The sequence below is a fragment of the Melospiza georgiana genome, chromosome W (genome assembly GCF_028018845.1).
Source record: "Melospiza georgiana isolate bMelGeo1 chromosome W, bMelGeo1.pri, whole genome shotgun sequence".
Classification (NCBI taxonomy): Eukaryota; Metazoa; Chordata; class Aves; order Passeriformes; family Passerellidae; genus Melospiza; species Melospiza georgiana.
This window is the reverse complement of record NC_080464.1, coordinates 5,915,139-5,926,305: the sequence shown is the minus strand read 5'-3', so window position 1 is coordinate 5,926,305 and position 11,167 is coordinate 5,915,139. Positions and strand designations below refer to the sequence as shown.

The 11,167-nt window shown below is 42.2% G+C and overlaps 1 protein-coding gene across 1 annotated transcript in view; it reads left to right on the top strand.

Annotated features, from left to right (window-relative positions):
- The first annotated feature begins 476 nt into the window (after positions 1-476).
- Positions 477-11,167, top strand: part of MEX3C (mex-3 RNA binding family member C) — a 31,776-nt gene continuing 21,085 nt past the window's right edge. The window contains exon 1 of the mRNA XM_058043108.1: positions 477-835. Coding sequence (XP_057899091.1) covers positions 667-835 — 169 coding nt within the window. The 5' untranslated portion in view covers positions 477-666. The remainder of the gene's footprint in view (positions 836-11,167) is intronic.

The following is an 11,167-nucleotide window of genomic DNA, read 5'->3' as shown; positions in this document are numbered from 1 at the left end:
CTTTGCCGCCCAATGGCGATTCGGCGAGCGCGGGGCGGGATCACCTCTTCCCTGCTGATCCCTCTATTCCAGCGCCGTCTGAAGGCCTGTTGTGGGGAGGGTTATGGGGTAGAAGGTCTGCTGAGTGTTGCCCCTGGGGTCCGGGTCGTGCTCCTCACGGCATGGCGGCTCCGCGCCGCTAGACCCTGCCCGGCCTGCCGTGCCTTCCCCGCCATGCCGAGCAGCAGCGCCGCCACGGCTTCCTGTGCCGCCGAGCTGCCGCGCCTCCTCCCCCCCCCCCGCCGCTGCCTCTGCTCCAGCAGTACATCTCCGGCCTCGGCTTCCGCGACCATGGCCTGCCCGCCGGAGGCAGCGGAGTGATGGGGGTGGCCCGGCAGCGGGCGGGCTTGGCGCCTCCGCCGGACTCCCTCGGGGAGCCGAAGCTTGGCGGAGCGGGGGGGGAGGCGGCGGCGAGGGGCGAGGGAGATCTGGAGCTGGAGGAAGAGGACGAAGAGGACCACCAGGCCGCGCTGCTGCTGCTCTCCATGTCGTCCTCGCCCTCCCAGCCGCTCCCGCTTCTGCCGGTGTTGGGATCCGTCCTGCTCTCTGCCGGTGTTGGGATCCGTCCTGCTCTCGCCCGCTCTCGATGAGCAGGAGGTAGCGGCCGGGGCGCACGATCCTGAGGGCATGATGGCGGCAATGCTGTCCCACACTTACGGCGGTGGCCTGAGTGGCGGCGGTTCGGTGGGCCTCAGCGGCGAGCACACGGCGTTGCTCTGCGGAAAGAGCGTCAACACCACCGAGTGCGTGCCCGTGCCCAGCTCTGACCATGTGGCTGAGATCGTGGGCCGCCAGGGTGAGTGGAGGACTGGATGGGTTGTGGGGCGGCCTGGGCCTGCTGCCCTTCCCCGGGGTTCGTGGCAGGCCTCTCCCCGCACGCCCCTGGGGCATGCTCCTTCGAGGCTAGCTGCAGGAGCCCCTTGCCTCGGTAGTAGCATTATGCCCCCTGGGGACGACCTCTCCCTCCCAGCCTCTGGCTTCCCCATGGGGTATAGGATGCTGGCACCAGGCCAGCCCTGCTAGAGAAGGCGAGAGCAAGGACTGGATTAGCTCAAACTTTCCATTTTTGTTCATCTGAGCTGTAAAATGCAGTGGATAGCCTGGCAACGTACAGGTAAGTGTTGGCATAGGCTTTGCTTTTCAGTGACACTTGGCTTGTTTTGCGGAGAAAAGAAGAAACTTCACAACTTTATAAAAGTTGTAAAGCTCGGTATGCTTTTATTACGACGCGCGCTGGACGCAAGTCCCCCAACAAGGCATGCGTACTTCTGAAGACTTCAGGTCGTCTTTTATTTTTCTCTCAAATGCATATGCATACAGTTTCACAATAAGTTCATACATATTTATTTTACGTGACATTTAGCACTAGTTCTTCTTTATCAGAGGAATTTTTAGGTTTGGGGCAGATCGACTTTGCTGTTTTTCTTTCTCTGTCTCTTTGCTGTTTCTGGAATGTGGCCTTTCTTTTAGCTTTGGCCTTACAGACTTCTCACTTCTCTTAGGCACTTCACTTAATTCAGAATGGATCTCTACTCTGTCTCATTCCCCCCTTTCTTAGGAAATAAGTAAATTCTTTTACTTAATGAAAACTTTCACAACAGTGTCTTTTAGTGCTTCACTGTGTGCTTTTGACAAAGATGTTAGTACAGCTATTTGTTGTAGCATTCTCTAGTACTAAATTAACAATGTAATAGATAGTCTTAAACTTATCTCAACTAATATTAGTAAGACTACAATGGGGTTACACAACTTATTAAAGATTCTATTCGCAGTTGGTGACTACTCAAAGATCACATCTAATAATCTTAACAAAATTACATATACAGAGATTAGAATGGTTTCTACTAGACAGAATAACATCATTGCTATCAATTTGTACAGCAGCACAAGCAGTTTTCAAGCATACTCTCTTTTCTAGTATATACGAGCACAGTTTTTTGGTCAGTGACTGGATGGATTTCGAAGTGACAAATACTCTGTTCAGTGTCTAAACACACATCTTGAGCATTAATAGTATTGCTTTCGCAAATGAATCTTATCTGTTCTCTAGTAATGCAGGATTTTAAGTTTACTGTCTGCTACTTCTCATTCATCTTTTGTGCTCACACTCTATGTTCTGAAGGATAGAGTATTGTTTTCTCATGGTTTGATCTTAGAGCAATGATGGGATGGACAACATAAACAGTGGCATTATGTATGGTAAGCACAAAGGCAGTTGCTACATTAGAAACAGGATCATAGGTGAAATTCACAATAGTCTGCTAGGTTTGAAAGTTCTTTTCAAAATCAATTACATTATCTAACACAATTTCTTGAATTTCAGCTGGAAAATTACTTTCACTTTTTTCTCATATGATTAGAGCTGCTGTTGCTTGTATTTATAACTGTGCTTGTATACAACTGAAAGCTAAAGACACATTATTTTGTACTATACTAAGTGCTTTTACTATCAACTTGTGGTCTTGGTCTCTGGCCTTTTCATACTTCTTTACTTTGGCAGTACTTTTGAAATTTGTCACTGGCTAGTTCTTAATGCTAATAGAGATTACTATAAAGGCTGCTTCAATTTTGTTAGGCTACTTGCTGCAGTGGCTAGTTTATTTATTAGTATTTCTGAATCAATTCTATTTAAAACTCTTAATTTTGTCTTTAATATGCTAGTTAGATGTTTGTTATGGGGAACAGGAACTGCTTTCTGTTTATGACTATCTCTTTCTGCTAGAGGGATGTGCTGGGCTCACACTGCAAATTCAGACACTTCACAAGTGTATCTGACAGAGGTTTAGGTCATATTTGAGGCAGATGTTTGTTCTGAAATGTAGAGATCTCAGGAATCTCTTTCTCTCTCTAGAGCACTTGATTTCTCAGATGTGTGGCAAGCAGGAATGTCTTTCTTGGTCTGCGAAACTTTACTCACTTTGCTTTTAGTTTCAGGTCTAAGCTTCAAGTAAATAATGAAGGGGAAGTCTGAGAGAAGAGCTTAAATTCATTGCAGTTCTTCAGAAGAAACTGGGATCAGGTTTCTGCTACTTGAAACACTCAGCACAAAAGTGATGTTCAAAATCTTACAGTTTGCTGCTGAGTTCTGAGGGGGGGTCTCTCTCTACTTCTTTTAAGCAGAATCTAACTGCCTCAGATTGGGACAATCACTGATCTAAATTTCAGTAGGAAAGGGGATAGCTATAAATAAAGAAAATCACTTCTTTTGCTTGGGTTAATTTACTACTTGCAGTTCAGCACTTTTTACCAGTCATTGCTTGGGTGTTTAGCTAACTGGCTTGGAAAATGAATGGGGTGTATAAGGCTCTGCTGTGGTAAAAAGTGCAGTGTTTAGCTCTCAAAGGGAGTTTTTAGGAAGGAGGAGCAGGCTGGTTGGATTTTTGAGATGTTAATTTGCATTATCAATTCTACACATTTGAGAGACTATTTTGGATTGAATAATAGCTGTTGTTCAGTCACATCTACTTTGAATTCAAATGAAAGTTTGATAGTAATTCGAGCTCAAAGGCAGGTCACTTTTACAGGCTGTATCAAGGTGAAATTACACTAACAGTCTGATTCACTTAGGTTATTACAGACTTCTTGGTGTTCATATACACTAGGGTAGGTTCAGACACTAATTACATCTGGTCTCTCATAAGCTACTCTATTGATGACTTGGCACTTTACTTTGATTTCTTCTCTTCTGATTCTTTGAAGAGTTTACAGTTCTTGTTCTTGCCATTCTTGCTTTTCACATATCTGATTCTCGTGGATTACTACAGTAGATATGTTTAAATCTTTTATCTCAGAAGGTTTTCTTATGGATCTAGTATACTGATTAAATGTCAGGGACTAAGGCTATTTAGCATTACTTTGAACAGAGGTACTCTCAAGTTCTGAAACTTTAGTTGTGATTACACACAATACAATTCTACAAACTAAAATATGAGCTACTCTTGACTGCAATATACTCATTTCGCTTAAGTAAGTTTTAATCTCAGTTCATTGTCTCTTGGCGTCACTCTTTAAGGGGTTTCTGGGCCTTCTTCACTCGAGAGTGATGGATCTAGGTATTTTGCTCTTTGATTTTGATTGCAGTGAAGGTGGTGAGAAGTACTCGCAGTGGTCTGTGTTTCACTGTGGTTCTGAAGTCTTCTCTGTAAGAAACTTAACATATACATCATCTTCAGGCTATCTAACTCTCTGCTCTAAGTTTTAGCTACATGTTTCTCAATTACTCTGAACTGTTTGCTTAATGCTACTATGTAGGTGGACATTCTGGACATTTTCTTTGTATTCTGTATGGTCTTCTATAAGGCATTCTAAAAGGACTCAGCATTCTTTTAGCTCAAGGTTTAGTTTGAATTTGCAATATTGCTAGTGGAAGAGCTTGGGCTAGGGTAGATTAACTTCTTGCTTCAGTCTTATGATTTGCTGCTTAATTAAATGATTCATTTTCTCTGCTTGGCCGCTTGATTGGGGGTGGTATGGGGTGTGAAGTTCTTGATCTATGCTCAGATGGCTACTAATCTGTTGCACTATTTTGGAAATGAAATGTGATTCTTTATCTGAGGATATTGTGGCTGGAACTCTGAAGCATGGTATTATTCTTTACAAAAATTATCTGGTCACCTCTTGAGCTTTGACAGTTCTGGTGGGGAATGTTTCTGGCTACTCTGAAAATGTATCTATCAATACTAGTAAATACTGATACTTTTCTTTCGTTGGGAGTTCTGAAAAGTTAATTTGCTACTGCTGTACAGGCTCATGGCCTCTCTCAGTCTGACTGAGTTTTGGCCGGGGGCGTATTTTGGGGTTAGTCTGGAGGCAAGGATTTCATTGTCGGCTTACTTGAGTGATAGTGGCATATAAATTCTTGACAATGATACAACGATTGTTTCAATCAGATGTGTGTTCTAGAAAGCCTGTGGAAATTACTGCTTCAAAGTCAACACTTCATTTTAATGCACTCTGTAGCACTCGCAGCTTTGGTCATTTTGAGAAAGGAGCTACACTCTATAAAAGGCTTTTAAGTAGTTAGGCCTTAGTGTGTTTTTTAGTGCCTTTCTTTCACTAGTAACTACGAAAATGGGAAGGGATTTTTAGCTCTCTTTCAATGGTAGCCCACCCCTTGCAGTTGTACGTCTCTTTTGGTTAGTATTATTGTATTATGGCTTACTTTTGAGGAAAATCTGTACTTCACTCTTTGCTGCTTTTTTTGCTTCTCTATCTGCTAGCTCATTTCTTTCTTTTAATTTTAAGCTCACTCTCTAGTGTGCTTTAATATGCTTTTTTAGGTAGCTGAACTGCTTCTAGCAGCTGGATTGTCTCTTTTTTCTCTGTGAGATCAGCAGTCTTCTCTCTTTCTAGATGGCTCTATGTGCATGTGTGACTCTAAATGCATTCTTTGGGTCTGTGTAGATGGTTATTCTCTTCTCTTTTGCCCTTTCTAGGGCACGGGTCAGGGCAATTATTTCAGCTTTCTGCGCAGAGGTACTTGTTGGTAAGGGTCTAGACTCGATTACTTCTCTGCAGGTAGTCACTGTGAACTTTGCAATGTCGCTTTTCTGTCAGTGAACTAGGTTTCTGCATCGTCTGGAGGAGCGTCTTTTAAGTCTGGGCGGCGGGAGTAGGTAGCTTCGGTGGTCTTTAGGCAACTATGGTGTCTACTGAGAAAAGAAGCTGGGTTGACAATATTAGTCACTACTATCTCTACATTGTCTTGCTCTACTATGATGGCTTGGCATTTCAGAAACTTCTGTGGTGAGAGCTAGTGGCCACTCTTTACTTCTAGTGCTGCGGACACTGTGTGGGACACTAGCACAGTCATTTTTGTCCTAGGGTAAACTTGCGTGCTTCTTGAATATTCAGCATGACTGCTGCTACAGCTCTGAGGTAACTTGGCCATCCTTTGGCTGTTGCATCTAGTTGCTTAGAGAAGTAAGCAACTGCCTTTCAGTAAGGGTCTAAGTCTTGAGCTAGTATTCTCTGGGCAATTCCTTGCGTGGGAAAAATAGAAAGAATGGTTTACTTACATCTGGAAGTTTCAAAGCTGGAGCCAACATGAGGGCACTCTCTCTAGCTGGCGAAAGGCTCATGTGGTGTCTTGTGTCTACTGGAGATCTTTGTTTCTATTGGCAATAAGAGCATAGAGGGGTCTGGCGAGCAGTTCATAATTATTTTACTCTTGGTAGATTACTTTCTGTTTCACTACTTGTGCTTTTTTTTTGAGACTCTGCGTCTTTGGAGTCTTAGGAAATTCAAAAGGCTTACCGTCTAGGCTTCTTTTGCTTCTCTCATCTGAGTGGCTACTAGAAGATCGTCTACGTACTGCAACAGCCTCCTTTCTTCTTGTGGAGCTTCTTGGGACTCTGGGTCTTTGCAAGCTGTTCTCTAATCAGAGTGGGGAATCTTGAAGCTTTCAGGCACATGGACTATGTGAGCTTGTGTTTGAATGCAAAAATTTTCTGGCTGGCTTCGTGGATAGGGAGGCAAAAGAAGGTATTTCTTAGGCCTAAAACAGTGAACTAGGTTAGCTTAGGTGTTAAACAAGTTAGTAAGGTATATGGATTTGCTACTACAGGGTATAAATTCTGTGTTATCTTATTGACAGCCTTTAGTCTAGTACTATCAATTATTGGGCTGATTCTTTTTTTATCTTCTTTTTGAGGGTACTACTCAGTTCTTACTAGTTGTGTTCTTTCTTTAAACTTGATGCTCATGGGGGAGCATCTTTTACTCTCTCTGGTACAGCAGAGGCCCATACTTTTGAAAACACTTGTTTACTTATTCTAATATCTCTTTACTAATGTCTTTCTTAATTTCAGTGTTTGTTAATGTTAATCTTAACATCTTTATATCATTTGCCTCTAGAGTAACTTTTCTCATTTGAGAATGTTTAGCAAATTGAGCGAATTGTACAAAAGCTTTTAGGTACACATAGTACACATATTACTTTAAAGGTTTGCACAAGGATGCCAGGATGCCTTCTCAGACTGGCCAGTTGTTCAGTTGTTTTCTACACTGCAACATAAACATTCTCTACAGGTACTAAAGCTTTATTTAAAACTGAATATATGGCTCTTGTCAACAAAATTCTTCTTTTTTGGGGAGGTCATCTTTACTCTTCCTCCCTTACCTTGGGAGGAGCTTTTAGCAAATCATATGTACTCATTTTGTGAACTGTGATTGCTTTGCATTTCAGCACGATAACTCTTGCTTGATTTCATACGTTGCTATCTTATGCTGCATGCTGAACAACATGTTTGATTTGCTTTCTCTTTGCTTTGTTTTCTCTTTTCAAGAAATCTTGGTGATTTCTTAAAACACAAAGACATTTCAGCATACAAAACTCTATCCCATTTATCCTCCTATTTTAAAACAGTACTAACAGCAATGAAGTATTATAAATCTTTTTATTTTCTGAGCTGCTCTTACTGGCAGTCTTCTCTCAGTGAGCCCCTCCCAAAAGGGGCTAATTTAGGAACTTCTTTGCTCTGGTCAGTTCTCATTATTTATTTCTTTTTGCTCTATCTCGCTTCTACTCAAACTTTTTTACAGACTTTTACAGTAGTTTCTCAACTTTCTTCTTATACACACAGCTCTAGGTGGCAGGTATCAGATGTGGTTCTTACACACAAGTTCTAAGACTTTAGGTTCTGAATTTGCTTGACCAGAAACTTCTAATTTACATGTGCTTTGACACTTATTAGAACAGCAAAACCAGTATTTCTCATAAACACTGCACTGCAATAATAACTGCACATCTAGCTTTTGCTCACAGGCCATTCTCGTGTTCTTTGGGGAGACGGGGCAGCCAGAGCTGTCCCTGTGCCTAGGGGACAGCCACTGTCACCTCACACAGCATGCTAATCAAAAACGTGACATAGACACTATATTCTGAGCAAACAAAATATCAGTCTTTTCTAGTTCTCTTCTTGCACAATCTAATTAAGCTCTGTGTCTACTTACACTTGTTTTACTGCTTTGCAAAAAGGCTGTGCTAGTCACAGCTGAAGCTCTGATATGCCCACAGACACCGACACATGCACTCGCACCCTCTCTTTATCTCAAATTCTCTAGAGCTAAGGCTTGAATTGCTGTGAAGGGGGGAATTCTTAGAATTCCTTTAACTTTATCGTAGTTAAGCATAAATCACTGTACTATAGTTCTCTTATGTAAAATGCCACTCTTGTTGCAACAAAATCTTAAAATCTCTATAAACACTACTATACAATGAGAATCAAATTATTACAATGCAGCGGAAGAAAATCACCACACAAAACTACTGGGAAAGGGCATATCTCTCAAAGTGCTCCCTTTTCTCAACACAACATAGCATACTATAATTCAGCATTTACTCACATCAATTTTCTTGGACACAATCAAAATCAAACATCTAAGGCAAAGGAACTCTCTGAGCTCATACTCACGGTTAAAATGTACTAGATCTACACAAATCACTACATTTAAACACGATAAATACTATCACTGACATTTTTCTACTCGCTTCTCTGCGGGGCACTTCTGTCTCTGCTCCTGTAGCCTGCCGCAGCCGGCGCCTCAGGCCTCACTCGGCTGCTTCAAACACGGGTAGTACTGACTCCTCTGCACTGTAGATTTATTCTTTTTATACACTATACACTTATATACTTGCACGATTAGAAACACAGCTCACTGACTACACAATGCACACATTAACTATACAGTAACACAATGTTCGGACATCACACACACACAAACAAAGCACACACGGGCTCAACAGTTCTGCTCTATCAGAACTATGGACTCTCAACACACATACACGGGTTCACTCGGCTCACTCTTAGAGCTTCTAGCGGTTCTGCTTTATCAGAACTATGAACTCTTAACACACATGCACGGGTTCACTTGGCTCACCCCCAGAGCCTCTAGCGGTTCTGCTCTATCAGAACTATGAATTTCTAACACACATATATGGGTTCACTCGGCTCACTTCCAGAGCCGCTTGCGGTCTGCTCTATCAGAACGATGAACTTTGTCTCTAATATAGTTGCTCTATCAGCTGAACTTAGCGATTTACTCTTTTGCTCTTTTTTCTTTCTCCCGGGGGCCCCTCAGTACATACTGTATCTTCTTCTGCAGGCTAGCAGGTCTTTGTCTGTCTTCGCAGGTGGCAAGTTGAGACGAGCGGAGCCCTACTAGGAAAAAATCTTAGGGTGCGCTTTGGAGGTCTGTCTATCCCCCCTGCCCCTGCGGGGACAGAGAACTCCTGCCTGGCTCGCCATAATGTTTTGCGGAGAAAAGAAGAAACTTCACAACTTTATAAAAGTTGTAAAGCTCGGTATGCTTTTATTACGACACGCGCTGGACGCAAGTCCCCCAACAAGGCATGCGTACTTCTGAAGACTTCAGGTCGTCTTTTATTTTTCTCTCAAATGCATATGCATACAGTTTCAAAATAAGTTCATACATGTTTATTTTACGTGACATTTAGCACTAGTTCTTCTTTATCAGAAGAATTTTTAGGTTTAGGGCAGATCGACTTTGCTGTTTTTCTTTCTCTGTCTCTTTGCTGTTTCTAGAATGTGGCCTTTCTTTTAGCTTTAGCCTTACAGACTTCTCACTTCTCTTAGGCACTTCACTTAATTCAGAATAGATCTCTACTCTGTCTCAGGCTCGTGGTCTTTAGTGAGAAGCTGACTTTTACTGTAGGAACTTAGTATTATGTTTTATAAAGATTTTTGAGTGAAGGGCTTTAATTTGCCTTGGAGAGCAAGGTATGGGCTGACACTGTTCCTATAGCTTTTCATGGTGCTCACCGATTGCAAAGACCTGAAGAGTCAATGAGATGGAGAAAGGAGCCATGTTTAGCCCTCCTCTGTGTGAAAGCCCTTGTCTTTCTGTTTGGGTTATGGCTTCCTGTTGATTGCTGTTGCTATACTCGGTGAGTCTCTATTATGTCATTAGGATGAGGTCATCAGTGATGTCACCATCATTCTGTGCCTTTTATATGGTCTTGTAGGAGTGGTGCTTGGAGGAGTTAAATGTTTTGCACCATCTTTCTAGTGGTGAACTTAATTTTAAAAGCCCTTTTTATATATTGGAAGAAGCACTGAGCAGTGTGAAGTGTAGGTGTGGAAACTCGGACAATGAAGTTGCCACTCTCTCTTCCCTTTCTGCGTTATGTTTTATTGTTTTGGGGGTGGTGTGTCTCATTTGCTAATGAGCTTTGATAATGAGCAGTTATGCTGCCTAGTCTCTACATCAGTGTGGATTGTTTTTTTCCCTTGAGTATGGAAGAAATAGTAAGATTGGTCTAAACCAATGTGGTACTAAAGAAAGGCCCACTGAGCACCAATGCTTAGGCGAACTTGTTTTCTTTCTACGTTTATTTTAGGTTTTTAGCAGTTAAGGGTGGGATTTTTGCTGTATGTGTCAAAGGAGAATAGAAGGCTGTGCAGCAGAAATTTTCAGGTAGCTTCCTCTGATGCAGACAAGTCTGTTCTGTTCAAGCAGAAAATTTGTTTTCCAAGAAATGGTGTTTCAATGTCTTAAGACTATTCATGTGTCACTGGGGATGGTAGACAGAAGAGAGGGCGGTGGGTGGAAAACAGAACTGAAAACCGCGATTGCTACAGTTCTCTAAAGAAATAGAAACTACTGGGCTTCAAGGACTGGTTAGGCTGCCATGTTTATTCTCCACCAGATCAGGGTTGTTCTCTGTAGTATATTTTTCCATACTTTGAGTCACCTAAAGACAAGATAATGGGGTTTGCATAAAAATAGGATCATTGTTCCTGAGGGTTCATTTGCTGCTTCTGCTTTTATTTTTCATCTGGTGTCATGCTATTTGGCTTGTGATAAAATATTTAGCCTTGATGGGGAGGGATTTTATAATACCAAGAATTAGGGCTACAAAAGAGGAAGGAGCAGGAGTAGAGGGAGCACTAAAAAAATTGTTACCAAATATACTTGCATGAAAACTTTGTGCAAGGAGGCCCTTCAAAATTCTCATTAATGGGAGACTTATGCTTAAAGACTGCCTCATGTAAGTTGTATTAGTTCCACTAAATATTTGTCAAATGTCTTAAGACATACTAGTCCTTGCATCCCCTTTTATGGTACAGAACTGTGCTGGCTCATTGCATGGGTTCGAGGCTCTTGC